Source organism: Jaculus jaculus, chromosome 2, assembly GCF_020740685.1.
Source record: "Jaculus jaculus isolate mJacJac1 chromosome 2, mJacJac1.mat.Y.cur, whole genome shotgun sequence".
Taxonomy (NCBI): domain Eukaryota; kingdom Metazoa; phylum Chordata; class Mammalia; order Rodentia; family Dipodidae; genus Jaculus; species Jaculus jaculus.
This window is the reverse complement of record NC_059103.1, coordinates 93,263,201-93,284,545: the sequence shown is the minus strand read 5'-3', so window position 1 is coordinate 93,284,545 and position 21,345 is coordinate 93,263,201. Positions and strand designations below refer to the sequence as shown.

At 42.6% G+C, this 21,345-nt stretch overlaps 1 protein-coding gene across 4 annotated transcripts in view; it reads left to right on the top strand.

Moving 5' to 3' along the window:
• Nucleotides 1–20,884, top strand: part of Egf (epidermal growth factor) — a 102,501-nt gene extending 81,617 nt beyond the window's left edge. For all 4 annotated transcript variants that reach the window (XM_045143575.1, XM_045143574.1, XM_045143573.1 and 1 more), the window contains 6 exons: nt 1,606–1,728; nt 3,314–3,458; nt 9,176–9,343; nt 12,549–12,666; nt 16,387–16,492; nt 20,170–20,884. In XM_045143575.1, the coding sequence (XP_044999510.1) occupies nt 1,606–1,728; nt 3,314–3,458; nt 9,176–9,343; nt 12,549–12,666; nt 16,387–16,492; nt 20,170–20,423 (914 nt within the window). In that variant the 3' untranslated portion in view covers nt 20,424–20,884. The remainder of the gene's footprint in view (nt 1–1,605; nt 1,729–3,313; nt 3,459–9,175; nt 9,344–12,548; nt 12,667–16,386; nt 16,493–20,169) is intronic.
• The last annotated feature ends 461 nt before the right edge of the window (nt 20,885–21,345 follow it).

Sequence of the window (21,345 nt, the reverse complement as noted above, 5' to 3'; positions counted from 1 at the left end):
GGTGCTGGCTGGCTTGGTTCTGGCGTAGGATCTCTTTCTAATGTGGATGGTTCCCGTCTCACTGTGTCCGCACACAGTCTTTTTTTCTGCGTGGTGTGCAGAGAACTCTGCTGCCTTTCTTCTCCTTGAAGGACACCTCCCATGTGACCTCATTAAGCCTTAATTAGCTCCTTATAAACCCTGTCTCCAGATACAGTCCCATTGAAAGCTATAGCATCAGTGTATAAGTTTGTGGGGAGACATTTCTGTTCCTAGTAGGTGCACTGTGTCACACTTACAGAAGATTAGAATCTGAGGGTCAGGTAATGGCGTATGGAGTTTTACTGCTCTGGGCCAGCCCTGTTCTAAAGTTTCTAGTAGCTACTTTATGAAAACGAAAAAGAAACAGCTGAAGTTAATTTTGACTTTTTTTGTTGTTGTTGTTACTGTTTTTAGGTAGAGTTTCATTTTAGTTCACATTAACCTGGAATTCACTATGTAGCCTCAGGGTGGCCTTGAAGTCATGGTGATCCTCCTACCTCTGCCTCCCAAGTGCTGGGATTAAAGGTGTGCACCACCATGCCTGGGTCAATTTTGAAACATTTTATGTTTCTAAAACATGATATATATATATATATATATATATATATATATATATATAGTATTATTAGAGATTTTGTATTTTAATTCTAGTACTCAAAAATCTATGGTGTATTTCAAATTCACAGTACAGTATAAATTAGAGGACAAGATATATTTGGGGAGCCCACCACTCCCCCATCTCAAAGCCAGCCCCATTGGATAGTGCAGGTGTGGACAACAGAGAGCCTCTGATGGCATTTCTGTGGAGTGGCATGGTAGCTGGTCTAGGGAGCTGGTGTGGTGCAGGTGTTCAGGAACAGCCTGGAGGGGACACGTGATGCCAGAATGCAGTGAGGCCATTCTTGCTGTGATTCAGAACAGTGGACTGATGGAAAGACATGAGGGTCAGGGTGCCAGTAGCCAAGAAAGGAAAAGATTAGTCATCAGATGGCTTAGTTACACAGTTCATGTACTCAGTAAAGAAAGGAAAGCAATAGGTTGATATTGTATATATGTAATTACAATGATTGTAATGGGGAGGTAATATGATGGAGAATGGAATTTCAAATGGGAAAGTGTGGGGGTGGGGAGGGAGGGAGTTACCATGGGATATATTTTATAATCATGGAAAATGTTAATAAAAATTTTTAATTAAAAAAAAAAGAAAGGAAAGCAAAAATATGGTATGTAATATGCTACCCATTCCATAGCTGAGTGCCTGTCTGCAAAACTAAGCATGAACTTTAGGATCTGACATACTAAATATTTGTCTGGAGGTAGTTTATCAGTCTCCAATTTAGAGAAGTCCACGTCCTTCCAAGCAGAAGGACAGGCTTCGCAGGCTCCGTCAGAAGCCTAGGATACCTGAATGGGTTTTAGGCAAGGCCCGGCTGATGGTCCTTCACCGTGTTCATGACAGCACCCCTAAAACCGCATAGGGCCCTGGATCATGCAACGCGGCAGGGGCGGTGACTGGGGTTGCGTAACCTCAGTCCTCCTCTGATCTCCCACCACCTCTCTCTTCCGCCTCCTGCTTTCCTGCAGACGTTGATGAGTGCGAGCTGGGGCTGCATGGCTGTGGAGAGAATGCCAGCTGCACAAACACACAGGGAGGCTACAGCTGCACGTGTGCCGGCCACCTATCTGAACCCGGACTGACTTGCCCAGGTAACGGGTGGGTGGCGTGGATGGAATGGGACCTACTTCAGGGAAATGCTGGGCACTGTGCAGTTGCCTTAGAGAGTCTGAAAATCATTTGGGTCAATCAGGCTGGGGAGCTGGCTGTCCTCAGCAGTCTCAGATGTAGCACTGAGAACTTGAAATGATCTAGACTTTCGTATTTAACAGCATCTGCAATAAATCCTTCTCGTTACCTTCAATTCGATATTGGTGGGTGCATGGGTGGTTCTCTAACTCTGTGACTAATCTCCTATTGCTTAGATTGACTTCATGGCTGGTGGAGAAACTTCATAGGGCTAGGCAGCTCATGACTGTATCTGGACTTGGAATCATTTTTATTTTTATGTTTTATTTTTTGGTTTTTCAAGGTAGGGTCTCACTCTAGCCCAGGCTGACCTGGAATTCACTACATAGTCTCAGGGTGGCCTCGAACTCTCGGTGATCCTCCTACCTCTGCCTCCCGAGTGCTGGGATTAAAGGTGTGTGCCACCACGCGTGGCTTGGACTTGGAATCATATACTTTATTTATTTGAATATATCTGACTATTAATACTTTCAACGGTAATCCATATAAAATTTACATTCACTTGAATTTTGGCGTGCCTCAATATGGAATGCACGCATTGCAGGAGGCAACGGCCACCTCATTGCACAGTGGGGGCAACAGGCAGGCTCTCGTGGCATGGCAGTACAGTGATGGGAGAAGACACACATTCAAGGACTTTAAAACTGCTTTTAAAAGTCTGTATGAGAGCCGGGCATGGTGGCACACACCTTTAATCCCAGCACTCGGGAGGCAGAGGTAGGAGGATCGCCGAGAGTTCGAGGCCACCCTGAAACTCCATAGTGAATTCCAGGTCAGCCTGGGCTAGAGTGAGACCCTACCTCAAAAAAAAAAAAAAGTCTGTATGAGAGCCAGGATGCGGTGGTGCACACCTTTAATCCCAGCACTCGGGAGGCAGAGGTAGGGGGATCACTGTGAGTTCAAGGCCAGCCTGAGATGGCATAGCAAATTCCAGGTCAGCCTGGGCTAAAGTGAGACTCTACTTCAGAAATTTAAAAAAAAGTCTATATGAGACTTGAATTAGCACTCCAGCTATCTTTGTTTCATTTAAGATGTCATCACAGTCATTTTTGTCTGTATTGTAGCAGTTTTTCCTGACAGTTGCTACTGTCTTGTCTCTGAGGGTTCCCCAGAAAGTTAAATGGGTTTTAGAAGAAAGCATGATATGGGAGAACTGTTTGAGACTCCCCATATTGTGTGGGCAGTGGCCTAGGTGTTGGTGAGAGTTTGTAAGGCATACAAAGACACTGGGCGTTCGTTTCTCATGGGTCCTTGGTGTTTCTGGAAAGTGCATTTGCTGTTATATGAGACCTGTGACAGGGTTGATGTGTGATTGAGGGAATGTAGGGCTGTCCTCTCCCACTTCCTCCAACGTGCTTTCTATCTAAGAATCGAAGCCAGGTTTGACTAGAGAGGTGCAGCGGTTGTTATTCCCGACAAGTTCACAGAAGTAACTTTAAAGAGCTTAACCACTTTAAGAAATAAAAGTAGTGTCCTTGATTGTTTCAGAATCTACCTCGCCCCCTTCCATTGGGGAAGATGGCCACCGTCTGGTCAGAAATGGTTCCCCAGGCTGTCCCTCATCGCATGACGGCTACTGTCTGCACGGTGGCGTGTGCATGTATGTGGAAGCGGTGGACACCTACGCATGCAAGTAAGTCAGGTATCTTTCCGATGGCACGGGTGACACTGTACTCCATGACTTTCAGCCAAATTGTAAAATTTATCCAGAGAAGATTTTTATATAGGAATTGGTAGTGTTTCATGTACTTAAGCAATTTTATGTTGTTGTGATAATATAGTCAGGAGGCTAAATTTCTCATTTCTTAGGCTAAGAAAAAACTCAGGTGTATGGAAAATTTCTTAAAATCAGTTATTTTTTGCCAACTATGTAGAGTATATCCATGATACATTTCTAGATCTACAAAAAGGTATAAAAAAACGTATTTTTTCTTTGCCTGTAACAATTTTTTTTAATTTATTTATTTGAGAGCGACAGACACAGAGAGAAAGACAGATAGAGGGAGAGAGAGAGAATGGGCGCACCAGGGCTTCCAGCCTCTGCAAACGAACTCCAGACGCGTGCACCCCCTTGTGCATCTGGCTAACGTGAGGCCTGGGCAACCGAGCCTCGAACCGGGGTCCTTAGGCTTCACAGGCAAGTGCTTAACTGCTAAGCCATCTCTCCAGCCCCCTTGTAACAATTTTTAATTTTCATTTTCATTTCAGTACAGTTGTTGAGGGATGGAAGCTGCTTTGTATTTCCTTTTTGGTGCTGTGAGATTCCATAGTACACAAAATGTTGACTTGTGGGCTGGAGAGATGGCGTAGAGGTTAAGACACTTGCTGGCTGGCCAAGGTTTGATTCCCTGGGACCCACATAAGCCGGGTGCACAAGGTGGTGCATACATCTGGAGTTCCTTTGCAGTGGCTCGAGACTCTGGTGTGCCTGTTCTCTGTCTGTTTCTCTCCTCCCGCCCCATAACTAACTAACTAATTAATTATATAAGTAAATAAATAAGCTGGGCGTGGTGGTGCATGCCTTTAATCCTAGCATTTGAGAGGCAGAAGTAGGATTGCCATGAGTTCGAGGCCACCCTGAGACTACAGGGTGAATTCCAGGTCAGCCTGAGCTAGAGTGAGACCCTGCCTCAGAAAACAAAGACAATAAATTAAATATATAAATTAAAAAAATTTTTAAATGTTGACCTGAACAAGATTTGAGGAAGACCATGCTAGGACAATGAAGGACCCCTGTGTAGCTCACTCAGACAACCTTTCCTGTAAGCCTTTAGTAAAAACCCAAATGCACAGTGTCTATTTCTGCATGTAATTTTACTTTTGATTACTTTTGTATTTTTAAATAGGTCTCCCACAGCTAGACTTCTGAAACACAGATAACTTTCTCTATGGCCAAGGAAGTGGTGATAAAGTACTGTGACCCTCCTGAAGAGATGCGATTGCCTTAAACTTTGCCGTTTATTATTTGCAACAATAATGAGCAAAAACAGTCTACCTTAGTAGAGGAAGAAGTTGTATTCTTTTACAAAATGCATTAGCAATCATTTGTGGAAATGTTCAGGAACATTAGTAGAAATTACTATATTTTAATAGACTTTAGCCTTCATGTTCATATTTGCATAATTTTCTACTCAAAATGCATCTATAATTTACAGTAATTAACCTTTCAATTGATACTCTTTAATGTTAAGATTAATTTTTGTTTTTAGCTGTTTATTTTATCTTATTCTAACAAATATGAAATTATGACAGTAAATGCCTTAATTATTTAGGCTGTAGTTTTCCTCCATGATAGTTAACTTCACATCAGGGAGTCATTATGACAAGATGAAAGGCTGCTGAAGGACTGTGGCATCTGGCACCAGGAGCAGTATCTTCATTTGATTCTGACTTGTCAATCCTTTATAAATTTTTATATATTTATTTATTTATTTATTTGAGAGTGACAGAGAGAGAGAGGGAGAGACACAGATAGAGAGAATGAGCGTGCCAGGGCTTCCAGCCACTGCAAACGAACTCCAGATGCGTGCGCCCCCTTGTGCATCTGGCTAACGTGGGTCCTGGGGAATCGAGCCTCGAACTGGGGTCCTTAGGCTTCACAGGCAAGCGCTTAACCGCTAAGCCATCTCTCCAGCCCTTGTCAATCCTTTAAATGATTAGTGAGCTCTTCAACACACTGCTTTTCTTCCTGTCATTAAATCCCTATGAAAGCATCCTCTTTCTTGTGTAATGTTTTCTGCACAAGTTGCTACAAAATTATAACTTAGCTGAAGATAGGATCATGTGTGGTAGCACACTGCTATCTTCCCAGCATTTGGGAGGTAGAGGCAGGAGAATCAAGAATTCAAAGTCAAGGAGCTGGAGAGATGGCTTAGCAGGACCCACGTTAGCCAGATGCACAAGGGGGCGCACGCATCTGGAGTTCGTTTGCAGTGGCTGGAGGCCCTGGCGTGCCCATTCTCTCTCTATCTGCCTCTTTCTCTCTGTCTGTCGCTCTCAAACAAACAAATAAAAATAAACAATTTTTTTAAAAAAGAATTCAAAGACAAGCCAGGCGTGGTGGCGCATGCTTTTAATCCCAGCACTTGGGAGGCAGAGGTAGGAGGATCGCCATGAGTTCGAGACCACCCTGAGACTACATAGTGAATTCCAGGTCAGCCTGTGCTAGGGCGAGACCCTACCTCAAAAAAACAAAAAGAATTCAAAGTCATCTTCCACTAAGTTCAATCAAGGCTCATCTAGGCCACACAGAGACCTTGTCTCAGACAAACAAACAGGAGTTAGAGATAACAACTTTAACTACCTTTGATGCAAAACCATTCTAAAGTGAGCAGTTAGTCATCTGGACCTTAACTTTGTGCATCTAATGACAATATGGTTTAATCAAACATTCAGCTTTTCCTTCCTCTGGTCTGGCCAACTTTGCCTTGTGTTGTATTAATTCCATAGTGACAAGGGAGTGTGTGCCGGTGCAGCTTTATCAGCAACATGACAGGCATCTTTGCACACAGAGCAGGCTTCTAAGGTGCTGGCTCTTCCTTCCTTCACAGCAACGGAGGGTCCCCTCAGAGCCATGAGCCCCAAGCTGTCCCCATGATGCAGGGAAAGTGAGCCCCACAGTGTCTACACCCACAGGCTCCCTAAAGCTTTCCTGGCCTGGGGAGTCTCCAGAGGACCATTCATTCACGTTGGCTTTGGCTAAACATCTTTCCAGAGTGTCTTTCAAACCATTGCACTAGGGCAGTGAGGTTTCTTGAAAGCAGGATTGTGTGGGCCAGTTAGTTTAGTATGTGATTCAGCAAGCCTTCCAATCTGGATTTATAACATTCCACATAACAACCCACTGGAGAGTCTAGTTTACTCTTATTTAGTCTAAAATGACTATATTATTTGACCATGGGAACTCAAAATTATTTGGCCAGGGAACCTTTTGTTTGGCTTAGCCAAACTAATTAATACTCCAAGTGACTAATGACTTGTGCCCTTGTAAACTGCTGACCATGCTACAGAGGCTCTTCCATTCCAGACTATAGGCTCTTAGCCAAAACCTCTGATGTTCAGATTTGTATCCCATTAGCAACTAACAGCTTAAAAGTGGCTGTGAGGCATGGACAGCAACTAGCTATAACCCAAATTAGCTAGAATTAAAACAGTATCTGGGAGGCCGGGAGCCCTCTCTGTGCTTGCACACCAGATCCCACTGTCTTTTGCAAGGTCAGTTCTGGAATAGGTTTTCAGACATAAAGCTCTGTCAGGGTCATAGGAAGAACACAGGCATGGAATCTGAGAATCGTGTCAATCAAGTCTGTCATTTATTAGCTGTGAGACCTAATACGAATTATTAATGCTGAGTCTTCATTTCCTCACCTGTGAAATGGAGAAAATGCCGCCAAATATAATGAGTAAAAAGTAGCCAGTCAAAGTGACATGAGTCACATAAGGTGATTTACAAATTCTAGTTCTTTTCCTTCCTTCCTTTGAGAGTGACTTTCTACTCTTGACAGGTCAAAGGTAGAATTAGGGCAAGATCCCAGATCTTCTGGACCTTTCTACAATGTTTTTCTAGAAGCTGAAATAATTTCTTTGTATTAATTTCTTAAGTCATTTTGTAATAAGTGGGGACATAAACGGTAGGTATTAGATCTGGGCTTGAGGAATTCATAGGTTGATGCTGATGCTCTTGTGAAAAGAAAGAAAATACACTTGTTCCTCAGAGATCTCGTTTCTAGAAATGGCATTTCCAACATGGGCGTGGTGGTCTACGCCTTTAATCCCAGCATTTGGGAGGCAGAGTTAGGATTGCTGTGAGTTCGAGGCCACCCTGAGACTATATAGTGAATTCCAGGTCAGCCTGGGCTAGAAGAGACCCTACCTTGAGAAAAAAAAAGGCATTTCCAGTAGATGGCAGCATTGCTTTACTTACTTTATTCTAAAATTGCATATAAATCGATCACTGATAATTCTAGTGAAATGCCATTAGATAGTATGTGTTTGTAGGTGAATATCTCTTTTTCTCCAAACACTTTTTTCTTCCTCTTGTACCACTGAGACATTTTATCTTGGACTAGCAGTGATTTTCTTTTATCAAAGTAGGGGGGGGTCTCACTCTAGCCTAGGTTGACCTGGAATTCATTATGTAGTTTCAAGCTAGCCTCAAACTCACAGTGATCCTCCTACCTCTGCCTCCTGAGTGTTAGGAATAAAAGTGTGCATCACCACACCTAGTGAGAATTTTTTTTTTTTTTTTTTTGAGGTAGCGTCTCACTTTAGTCTAGGCTGACCTGGAATTCACTATGTAGTCTCAGGCTGGCCTTGAACTCACGGGGATCCTCTTACCTCTGCCTCCCAAGTGCTAGGATTAAAAATGTGCAACAGGGCTGGAGAGATGGCTTAGTGGTTAAGCACTTGTCTGTGAAGCCTGAGGACCCCGGTTCAAGGCTCGATTCCCCAGGACCCACGTTAGCCAGATGCACAAGGGGGTGCACGTGTCTGGAGTTCATTTGCAGTGGCTGGAGGCCCCTGGCACACCCATTCTCTCTCTCTCTCTCTCTCTCTCCTCCCTCTCCCTCTCTCCCTCTTTCTCTGTCGCTCTCAAATAAATAAAAATAAAAACAAAAAAAATTTTTTAAATGTGCACCACCATACCTGGTGAGAATTTTTTTTCTTTAAGGAAACAATATCCCCTCCAGAGCTGAGGTTGTCCTCATTAGAGTGCTCAGGTGCATTTTTTAAAAGTTATTTATTTCAAGGAGAGAGAGAATGAGAATGAGAATGAGAATGGGCATGCCAGGGCCTAGTGACAACACAAATGGACTCCAGACACATGTGCCACTTTGTGTATCTGGCTTTATGTGGGTACAAGAGAATTGAACCCAGGCCTTTGGGCTTGAAAGTGAGTGCCTTTAACCTCTGAGCCATCTCTGTGGCCCCAGGCACATTCTGTTACAGCCTGGTTTTGGTGAGAGACTTTGCCTTCTGACCCTCCTTCCTGACCTGATCGCTTTGCAGCTGAGCCAAACATTTGTTTCCAGAATTTCCTTGGCTCTTAGGACAGAATTGCTTTGTGTTGGTTTTAAAATGCTGGCTCCTCCTCAGGATTTTTGCCTGAAACTTCAGCCTTAATCAGTGTTCTATAATGTCTTATAGAGGCAATAGTTAAATACCCTTCCAGCAACCTGAGGGCAGACGCTGCTTCAGCCTATAAACCATAGTGCTTTCAGCTAATTCTCGTGGATTTTCCATGGACCTGCAGAGAACAGAACCTGGAAAAGCAGAGGTTGTGGGACCTGGACAGTCCCAGGCGCTTTGGGCCAGGGGTCTCTGATGACTGCTGCTTTTGTGTTGTCACAGTTGTGTGGTTGGCTATGTCGGCGAGCGGTGTCAACACCGAGACCTGCGATGGTGGGAACTGCGCCACGCCGGCCATGGACGGGATCGGGACATCACCGTGGTGGCTGTCTGTGTGGTTGTGCTGGTCCTGCTACTCGTACTGGGGCTGTGGGGAGCTCACTATTACAGGTGACCCTTTCATTCTATTGGTCCTTTAAGCCTTCCTGTGGAAATGCCTACTTCTGATGAACTTGCACACTATACCTATTTCATTTGAAACATAGAATAACTGGTTCATTTTTTGGCAAAGAATTTCCTGTTTTGAAACAGGGTGCTTTTCCTCGTTCATGTCCTGTCTTTGTACATCATGCATAATAGACATGGCTATTGATTTGTTCTTGTGGTGCTGAAGATCAAACCCAGCACTTTGCACTTTGCACGTGTTGAATTGAAGGACACCCCCATATTATATATAGTTATTTAACATTGCCACATTCCACTTTCTTTTAGCATCACATGGCTGCCCCAACCAGCATAACATATATCTTTATAGCTGCCTTCCACTGAGTTAATTACCCACAAAATATCACTTTTTATTAAGGCAGTCATTATCTTGGAAGGAAATTTCTGGTCATTGGATTTTGTTTTCAATAATTTAAGATTACTAGTTAAAAGCTGGGAACAATAGCATGTATGCCACTTTTTAAAAATATTTTATTTATTATTTACTACAGAGAGAGAGAGAGAGAGAGAAAGAAAGAGAATGGGCATACCAGAGCCTCTAACCATTGCAAACAAACTCCAGGCACATGCGCCATCATATGCATCTGGCTTACGTGGGTTCTGGGGAATCGTACAGGGGTTCTTAGGCTTCAGGCAAACACCTTAACTGCTTAGCCACTTCTCCAGCCCATGTCACGTTTTAAAAATTTTTTTTTTATTTATTTGAGGGGGTGAGAGAGAGAAAGAGGCAGACAGAGAGAGAAAGAATGGGCGCTCCAGGGCCTCTAGCCACTGCAAACAAACTCCAGATGCGTGCACTCCCTTGTGCATCTGGCTTTACATGGGTCCTGGGGAATCAAACCTGGGTCCTTTGGCTTTGCAGGCAAATGCATTAATTGCTAAGCCATCTCTCCAGCCCCCATGTCACTTGTTTTTTTTTTTTTTTTTTTTTTTTTTTTTTGAGGTAGGGTCTCACTCTAGCCCAGGCTGACCTGGAATTCACTATGTAATCTCAGGGTGGCCTTGAACTCACAGCAGTCCTTCTACCTCTGCCTCCCAAGTGCTGGGATTAAAGGCATGCACCACCATGTCACTTTGTAATAGTAAATAACAACACTACATTAGGGTGAAGGTATAGTTGTCTCACTGCTCACTTTTTTGTTTCCTTCAAAAGTAAGCTAGCATGCTCCCATCACCAATTTTGGAAACATTTTAGGTGCTGTTTTATAGTTCATGCTGTTCAATAGTGAGCCACAAACTCTTAGGCTGAAGGGGACTTACACAGTTAAATAGTTCTGTGACTTTTTCCATTGTTATGACCATATTCTTGATAAGAGGCTACTTAGGAGAGGGAAGATTTATCTTGCAGCTCGCCAGGGTAGGGCAGGCAGGGCAGTAAGAGCAGAAGGTGCTGTTCACATGGCATCCATAGTCTGGAAGCAGACAGCGGTGCATGTTCACTCACGCTCAGACAGATTTCTGTTTTATTCCGTCCAGGGCCGCAGCCATGGAAGGATGCCGCCCATAGCCTGATGGGTCCTCTCACCTCAACTCACCTAATGTCAACACTCCTTTTTACACATAGCACAGATTTGTCTTCTGGATGATTCCACATCCAGTCAACTTGACAATCGAGACTAACCATCACACCTTTTATCATTTTATGGTTGTGATGCACTTAACTCGCAAGTCTCAATGTTCTGGAAATTTACTGTCTTCTGCAGGTAAACATGGAACCACATTTACCAGAACTATACAACCACTCAAGTTATAACTGCTTTGTAGTCTGGAAAATTCAGTAGATTCAGCCAAGACCCCCTTGCCTGAGATCCTAGAGTAGTACTCAAGAACATGGGCTCTAGAATGAAATTACATGTCTCAAATCCAAAATTGTTTCTAGATAGCATGAGTCATACATCCTGGCATTTGTGTTTACTGATTTCCTTTGCAATGAATTTGGGGAAAATAGTACTCAAAGGTCATTGTGAATTTGAGCTAATCATAATTCACTGTATAATAGCATTTTGGGTTTGATAAATTCTGTTTGATGTTACTGGGGTTCTCCATGAACACTAATCTTTCTAATAAGAAGGACATGCTCTACAAGACCTTTCCTATCACCTCCTGAGAGACAGGATTCTCAGACCGAAAACTTAAAATTCAAAGTCAGTGGCCTATCAGCATCATTGCACTTTTTAGCTTGTTAGTCAATATTTTTGATGTTTCTGAAAATGCATATAAATAATCAATGGCCAGTAGAATGCCAAAAGACAGGGAGATGCTTGACAAATGTCAAAATGGAAGCAAGAAACTTAAGTTCATGATAAAAGGTATGATGGTTAGTCTTGATTGTCAAGTTGATTGGATTTAGAATCACCCAGAAGACAAATCTGGGCTATGTATAAAAAGGAGTCTCCAGATTAGGTGAACTGAGGTGGGAGGACCCACACATGAACTTAAGTTATGGCATTTGACATGCCCTACCCATATTTTTCAAGAATCTGGTTTTTTTGTTGTTGTTGTTTTTTTTTTTAAACAAGGGCTTGGTATATGTTGCAGGCAGGCCTCGAACTCATGATGCCCCTGCCTCAACCTCCAAGTGCTGTGATTTTAGGCATGTGCCACCATATCTGGCCTCAGATAACTGTGTATTGAAAATCAATGGCAAATAAATGGCCTTTTTTGTCTTGAAATTTTGGGATGTTGGAGGCTAAGAATCAAACGCTGGACCTCATGCACACCAGGCCAGTTCTACAACTGAACCACATCCACAGCCTATTGACTTGGAATTCTATGATCGATCAGCTCAGCTGAAAGGTGACTAGAGACATATAAATAAGAGTATCTTTAGCTTCTGGTTCCTGTATTCCTATAATCAAAAGAAATAAGGACTATTTGTTGAAAAAGAAAGCTCCTGGACAAAATCCTTTCTTTTTCTTGTCATTGAAACACGTGGAAGAGTTGTGACAGTCCTGGTAAGCAGACCTCTGGCCATTTACTTAACCATGCAGATCACTGGAGCTGGTCACCCCCTGTGGATTTTCAGCTGTATGCCTGGCTATGCATATATACTAACCGTGGATCTTATTTGGCAAGATAGTTGCTTCAAACCATCATGGAGTAGGGCAAATGTTTTGTTTTGATATTGTCTCGAATTTTGGCTTTATCTCAGGACTCAGAAGTTGCTATTGAAAAACCCAAAGAACCCTTATGAAGAGTCAAACAGAGATGTGGCCAATAGCAGGACTGAAAACAGTGAGGCTGGTGTGTCTTCTTGCCCCCAACCTTGGGTAAGATAATCAAAATAGATAAAGCTTGTCTGAAGCTTGTCTAAAGATTGGCTTGTCTGAATCCCTTCATTTGTTCTCAATCTTCAGAGTTCAGAGCTACTAGAATTTGTTCCAGCTGTCAGCTGATGTCAGTATTAATGTCACTATAATAGTGCCAATATTAGCCAACACAACATCATCTGGGAAGGTCCTGGGTGGGAAGGTGACAGAATTGCATCCTAAATAAGGGAATCAGATATGTTAAAGTCACACTGTAATTCAATGCCATGAGGACTTTTTCTGCTGTGTACCTCTATATAGTTTATAGTTCTTGGTGTTATGTGAAGTTTGTGGAAAAAATTTTGGACCGTTTCCACATGGATATCTTATGCTCCTAGTTTTCTCACTATTTCTTTTCCCACACACCCTAAACTTGCCATATTTAACAAATAAGAGTCCAGGGTATTTAAAATAGAAGTCCAAGTTTAATTTTAAGTTAGATTTGAGTTTGTCATTGAGTGTCCTGTATTTTACCTGCCAATCCTTCATATTTTCCAGAAAGCATAGTGGGATGTTGAAGTTCACTAATCACCCACGGCAGTGATAGATATCAGGCCACAAGGGGGCAGACAAGCTAAATTTTCTTGATCTACCCCACCCCACTGCCATCCCCCAGTGAAGGGAATTTCTTCCAGAAATTTACCAGAGAATTTGACCGATTGGATGTGTCCTGTACCTGGTGTATATTGTCAAGAGGCTGGGAAAGGTAGCAGGCCTGTGGGAGATTGGACCTTACTACTGAGGAACTGGTAGGGAAGGTTACGGAAGAGCAAAAGTAGTGTCGCACAAAAAGCTTCACATAACACAAGAATATCTACAATCATTTTTCCCACTCCCAGGACCCCACCTCACCATGCATTCCCAACGAATAGCTTTCCTGTAGCTATGTTCTGACTAACAGATGGTCATCTGTCCCTGTCTTTTATGGGTGCTATTTTTAGTTGGATTTGAGGACAGAAATAAAATAAGAAATGTGTAGAGCTCAAAGCTTGGAGTAGATGCTGTCTTTAAAGAAATGCCATGAGGGGCCTGGGGAGATGGCTCATGGTTAAAGGCACTAGCTTGTAAAGCCTGCCAGCTCAGTTTGGATTCACCAGTACCCTCATCAATCCTCCTACCTCTGCCTCCTGAGTGCTGGGAATTAAAAAAAAAAAAAATGCCATGAGTATCTGGAGTAACTGATTCTGGGAGGACTTGGCTACAGAATATGCTAATTCTTTTTTGGTTTTGGTTTTGGGTCCCCCCCACCGCCACCCCATCCCGAGGTAGGGTCTCCCTTTAGCCCAGGCTGACTTGGAATTCACTACGTAGTCTCAGCCTGTCCTCAAACTCACAGTGATCCTTCTACCTCTGCCTCCGGAGTGCTGGGATTGAAGGTGTGTGCCACCACTCCTGGCACAGAATGTGCTAATTCTTAAAGGCCTCATGATTTTGAGGACTTCTAGGTGATTCACATTGTGCTTGATGGGTTTTGTGGTGTTATTTCACTCAGGTTTCAGAACGTGTGTTTAATGCTTCTCATTGAAATCATGGGAAAGAAAGAGTTGGATGGACTGTGGGAGCTTCTTTTTTAAAGAAAAAAATGATCAAATATAATTTTAAAAAATGATTAAAAATGATCGAAAGTGCTGGCTGCTGTGTGATCATCTTGTTGGCTGAGAACTGTGTTAGGAAGCTGAGCTGGTCCTCGGTAGTTATCCTAAGTGTTGTCCTTACAACTGCCACTGTAACACCGAGGGAGAGGGAGAGAGTTGAGCATCGAAACAGAAGTAGCAGAAACAAATCTGGTTCCTTCAGCTGTCTTCCCCGGCAGCCCAGCGCCGTGGGCCCCATGCGTGTGGCCGAGAGGCACGTGGTTGGCAACTTTGCAGGGTGCATTTTGACTGGAGCCAGAAATGATGGGCCTGTGTCCTCCCTCCAACAGCAGGTCCTTGTATTGACTTGGCAATACCTTGCCACGGGAGGGCCATTAATGAGGAGGAGACAAAGGGTGGGTGGTGGAGTGGAAAATAAGAAAATGAAAACACGTGTTCATGAGATTGCCCCGTGCTTTACCACCATTTCCCTCCCTTGTGGCGGGTCCCTCTTGAACCAGTGAGCACAGTCCAGCAGAATCTTGAGGTGGTTCTTCCACTGGGTTATTCATTGACAAGGAATGCTTTCAGCCACCTGCATGTTTTTTCCCCGAGCATGGGTCACCTCTGTTTGCCCTGCTCTGTGTGATTTCCTTTAATATCTAACCTGTCCAGCCTCAGTGTGCAGTCCTGAGCTCTGCTTGGTCTGCACTGCCCATCAGTGTGTGAAGGAGCAAGGAATGGCAAAAATAGTTTTTTGTTGACTAAAGAGAAATGTAATTGTGGTTACCCGGGCTTCCCATTTACCATTCTGATTCTTAAGCTGTCCAATCATGAGAAAATATCTGATGGGTCCATGGCCGTACCACCCTGAAGGTGCTTGATCTTGTCAAAAACAAAAAAAACAAAAAAAAAAAAACTTGTGCCTTAATCCTAGCACTGACTTGGGAGGCTGAAGTAGGAGGATCACTGTGAGTTTGAAGCCAGCCTGAGACGAGTTCCAGGTCAGCCTGGGCTAGATAAGACTCTACTTTGGAAAGAACAAAAACAGGGCTGGAAGGATGGCTTAGCAGTTAAGGCATTTGCTTGTAAAGCCAAAGGACCCAGGTTCAATTCCCCAGGACTCATGTTAGCCAGATGCATAAGGGGCATACACATCTGGAGTTTGTTTTCAGTGGCTGGAGGCCCTGGTGCACCCCTTTTCTCTCTTTTTCTCTGTCAAAAAAAAAAAAGAACAAAAACACAAACAAAAAATGCTGGATGAGTCTTTGCAAAATAATAGTTACACTATTAATTATTAATACCTACTAGTGACCCTAAATTAGTTGGAATTTTATAGCATACTTAAATGAACATATTTTCACTCACACACATAGTTATAGCACATGTGGCATTATTTTGTCTGGCCAGTGGTCAATGCTTAGATGACTTAGGGATTTCTATATTACTTGCAGCAAAATATTAGCCCCCAGGAGTCAATTAACCCAAACTCTGGATTCCCGAATTAGAACAGATTCTTCAATAAAGATATTGGTAGGGCTCTTAATAAAAAGGCACACGAAATTTCCAGTTAAAAATGAAGTCTTTCAGGGCTGAGGAGTTGGCTCAGGGGGAAGGAGTGTTTGCAATGAAAGCATGAGGACCTGCATTCCGTCCCCAGCACCCATGTGAAAAGCTGGGCATGGATACCCGTGCCTGCCTGGAACCCCAGAGTCGAGAAGGATGGAGACATGAAGATCACTGGGACTCCCCCATCAGATGATAACTGAAAACATGGAGCTCTGTGTTCAGGGGGAAACTCTATCCCAAGGAAATAAGATGGAAGACAACCTGATGTCCTCCTCTGGCTCCACACGTGTGTGCATTTGGTGCATGCATCTGCATATACCACATGGCATACATACAATACCTGCATACAAATGTTTTTCAAAGAGTGAAAATAAAGTGGAGTTTTTAATTAGTCAAAGAGATGACTTGGCGAGGCCTTCTTCCAACTTTCACCTTCCATGGGGTGAATGGGATAGAGCCTCAGACGTTGATTAATATATGTGAAGTTTAGGTGGCTGTGAATTACATCAGTGTCCTCTCTTCCTTTTCTCTCCTGCAGTTTGTGGTGCTAGAGGAACAACAAGACCTCAGGAATGAGAGTGACCTGGTGGCTAGCAAGAATGGCCAGGCAGCGGATGCTGGCCCGTCTTCTTCCCCGAAGCTTGGTGAATGGTTATGTTTTATGTGTATGCTAAGTTTTTCAGAGGAAAGTCTCATCTGTTCACAAAAACCATAATTAAATTTGTATAGGCTGTGTGAATAGTTGGGAGGTATTGCCATGCCATGGAAATTTAGAGAAAACACATTTGACAGAGTTTCTGTCTTAGATGAGGTTACCATGTTCATTCAGAAGTGTAGTTGCACTGGCGTCTGCTTGGTTGCTTTGAGCAACACAGTAACTCTTTACTTTGAATTAGGTAGAACTCAAGGTAATTCTTGGGGTTGAATTCTGTATGCATAGGTTCAGTTCCAGTGAAATTGTAACTGACTCTCACATGCTCCATGTGCTTGTGGGAGGCATTCCTGTGGATATAAGTTGATCTGGAGATTGTTCTGGGGATTTCAGAGTATTCAGGTCTTATCAAGGGCTAGACCTATGCCAGACCTCTGACTGTCTGTGAAATCCAGCCAGGCCATGGAGGGGCAAGTGAATCAACCCAGGTTCTCAAAATCTCCTGGAACAGTCTGCTGTAGGTAAAAGTAGAGTCAAATATCCTTTGACATAACATGTTTGCCAGGAGTTGTATTTGGATAATAAACCTCTTGGGCTTTGGTCTCACATATTATGTTTTTTGTTTATTAATGACCCAGAGGGCATTGTTGAACATAGTTTTTTGTCATAAGCCTTCTGTTTTTGAGCCAACGAAAACAGCAATTTTTCTGCTAATGAAAGGAGCCAGTTAGACCTTAAGTCTACTTATATTTCTTGATATTTCTCACCATGTTTACCATCACACCTCCCTCTTGAGACTTTAAATTTTTTAAAAAATTCTTATTTATTTGAGAGAGAGAGATAGAAAGAGGCAGATATATATATAGAGAGAGACAGATGAAGAGAGAGAAGGAGAGAAAGGGTACACTAGGACATCCAGCCACCTCAGACAAACTCCAGATGCATGTGCCACCATGTGCATCTGGCTTTCGTGGGTACTGGGGAACAGGCAAGTACCTTAACTGCTAAGCCATCTCTCTAGTCCCTCTTTAGACTTTTAAAAATATATTTAAAAAGTTTTTAAATTTACTTTTGTTTGAGACATAGAAAAAAGGAGAGGGACAGAGAGAGAGAAAGGTAGAGAGAGAAGGAGAGAATGAGTGTGCCAGGGCCATTAGCCACCATAAATGAACTCTAGATGCATGCACCACCTTGTGCATCTGGTTTACACGAGACCTGGAGAATAGAACCTGGGTCCTTAGGCTTCGCAGGCAAGTGCCTTAACCATCTCTCCAACCTTCTTTAGACTTTTTACTAAGGAGAATAAGGCTTATTTTTCCCCAAGAAATATGTTCTTACTAGTTTATTTTATTTATTTATTTAAGAGAGAAAGAAAGAAGCAGAGAAAGGGGGCATACTAGGGCCTCTAGCCTCCTGCAAACAAACTCTAGATGCATGTGTCACCTTGTGCATCTGGCGTATGTTGGTACTGGGGAATCAAAGCTGGGTCCTTAGGCTTCTTGGGCTAATGCCCTAACCACTAAGCAATCTCTCTAGGCCCAGACTTCTTATTTTGGAAAGCTCATTCTAAATTTCTCTCTTATGCTGTGTTTTATTACCCACAATATTAAATTCAATAAAACTTTATTGCTTAATTTGAGCAAAACAAGCACACTAAGACACACTTAAAAACTAAATAATGGGCTGGAGAGATTGCTCAGAATTGCAAAACCTAACTACTGGAGCTCAATTCATCAGTACCCATGTAAAGCCAGATTCACAAAATGGGTGCATGCATCTGGAGTGTGTATGCAGTGCTGGAGGCCCTGGCATGCCCATTCTCTCTATGTCTCTCTCTCCCTCTCTCTCTCTCTCCCCCTCTCTCTCTGCTTGCAAATAAATAAAGATATTTGAAAAAGAACTAAATAAAAACTGCAATAAGTAATTCAGTGTTATATATAGTACCTATTGCCTGATAATTAGAAATTTAAGTATTTTCAGTGGTTTCTTGGGTTTTAATCAGTAGCACTACTAAAAATAAAGGGTATCTTGCAGTTACTACTTTTCCTTGACTAGCTCAGAGCACATAACTCTTCTTTTTACAAAGATACCTTAGAGGTACATATATTTTGCAAGATAACTGACAGAATGATAAGTTGGCAGAAATGTGGTTATACTCAGAAAAAAAAAAAAGTCTCAGGAGTCATTCTGGTTAGGCAAGAAGGCCAGGGTAGGTCAGAATGTCTTCATTTGTATGGACTCTTCTGCAAACACGTCGACACATTTTCTTTAAGTCACTCATCCGTCTCCTATGTATGTCTCCCACCACATTTATTGTCTCATAGATATTTGCAATGAAAGTGGTCGGGTGGGAAGGGGTGGGGGAAGGAGGGGACTCTGCCCTAGAAAATCATCAAAGCACTGTGCCCATGGTTGACCCACAGAGCCATCGTCACTGACCTCCAGCATCAGCTGCTGGGGATTACATTCAGAGCTCCTCGTTAAGAGCAGAGGACCATGCTGAGAGAGAGGATCAAAGTGCATTTGAATCTGGATGTTGTTCCCAGGTCATTTATGATCCTAATGCGGAGTGAAAGATCAGTGACAGTCCTTTGAATCATCACAACCAACAAAGACTATCCTCATTTTAAAAAATGTAAAAGGGCTGGAGAGATAGGCCAGTAGTTAAGAGTCCTTCCTGTGCATGAAGGCAAGAAGAAGTTCATAGACCACTTGAGTTTATATCCCAGGACCCACATAAACAGTCAGGGATGTCCATGTGCTTGTGTTACCCTAGTCCCATAATGAACAGAGACTGAGAATTGCTGGAGCTTGGGGGTAAAAAAGATGGAGATGGGTGTTGTGGCGCACGCCTTTAACCCCAGCACTCAGGAGGCAGAGGTAGGAGGATCGCTGTGAGTCCGAGGCCACCCTGAGACTCCATAGTGAATTCCAGGTCAGCCTGGGCAAGAGTGAGACCCTACCTTGAAAAAAAAAAAAAAAAAAAAAACAATAACAAAAAAAGGCAAGCTCCAGGATCAGTAAGAGACTCCAGAAGGGGAAAGTGGGTGGGTTGGGGAGGGAATTAGCATGGTTTATTGTCTATATGGAAGTTGTCAATTAAAAAAATAAAAAAAATAAAAGAGCCGGGCGTGGTGGCACACGCCTTTAATCCCAGCACTCGGGAGGCAGAGGTAGGAGGATCACCGTGAGTTCAAGGCCACCCTGAGACTACAGAGTTAATTCCAGGTCAGCCTGGACCAGAGTGAGACCCTACCTCGAAAAACCAAAAAAAAAATAAAAGAAAAGAAAAATAAAAGCAAAACAAACAAACAAAAAAAGAATGGGCAGAAGAGCAATAGAGCAGTCTACCCAGGCACTGCTCTGACCACTATAGGTGAACACTGCAGGCAAGCACATGGGGCACTCATGGGCATACACGTGTGCGTACACTACACACACACACGCACACACACACACACACACAAAGGAAGATAAAATACTTTGAAACTGAGTTCCCTTTATGGCTTATGTTTTAGACTATTCTCCAGCCACTATTATAAGCGTCTCTTTTACTGGACATTGTGAGTGATATGAATACTGAAATCTCGTCCTCCTTTTCCCTTTATCCTTCCCCCTCCCTCATCCTTCTCCCTTGTATCCCCTTCCTCTTCCACCTTCTTTGCACAGGGTCAGTGTATCCAAGTTCATGGAGACAGGAGCCCCACATACATGGAATGGGAACAGAGCAGGGTTCCTGGATCCCATCATACAGAGGGAAAGACTCTGGGCCCCAAGCAGCAGAGAGAAACTTGCGTCTTCCCTGCTACAGGGAATGGCCTCTGGCTGTGGGGCTTGAGAAGCTGCGTTCTCTCCAGCCAGCCAACCAGCCATGCGAACAAAGGGCCCCAGATCTACCATGCCAAACGGAGCCGAGTCAGTGAAAACTGGACCTACAAGGAAGGTGTAGAGGAAGGAACCAAGTTGCTGGACAGTATATTTTCTTTCAAAGAGTGGAATACCACAGTTTGGCTAATGGTAACAGTGTCCTGGAGACCCGACACATGTGTGGCTTCCTTCAAGCAGCCTTCTGGGCAGATTTTCAAGTGGCAAATCAGGAAAATCATTAGAAACCAAAGTTGAGATGTTCATGCTTTGTAAGCTGTGTTGTCTTCAATAGATTTTCCTTCTTTCTCTCTCCCTCCCTCTCTCTCTCTCTCTTTCTTTCTTTCCTAGTAGCCTCAGAAGAAATGGGTTGAAGCAGGTAATCATATTTGTTTGGTCAATTTCAAAGTAATTTCTCTTTAATCTATGTACATTTCAGCTCAGTCTTTTGAAATCCTTGGAATGTTGCAATAACTGTTAAAATGAATTGTAGACATTTAATTTACAATTGATGTGGCCCATTCTGGCAGCTTTATATTATGAATTGTGATAAATTAATGAAAATAATAGTAACTTAGAGCTGATTCCTTCAGAACTAGATCTTATATATATGTATGTATTTTAAAGTATTTGAATGAAAATATATGATTTAAGAAACATTTTTCCAAATGATTTTAGTGTTTCTTAATCATTATTGGGTTTTTCTCTTTGTGATTTTTTTCCCAATGAAAATGATAAATTCTCCCTTAATGTTTTCGCATAAAAATTTTACTTATTTTCAAATGTGAGATTATAAGGAAATTGATTTATTTTCATTACGAATAGGATTTTGTTCTAATTATTTAAATAAACTCACTATAAACCATGAACATTTTTTTGTATACTTGCCTATAGTTTGACTAGAACCAAAGTGATTTCTTAAACTTGTTTCTGAAACTTAAAAAAAAACAAACATAAAAAACATTTGAACTTTAACTATAT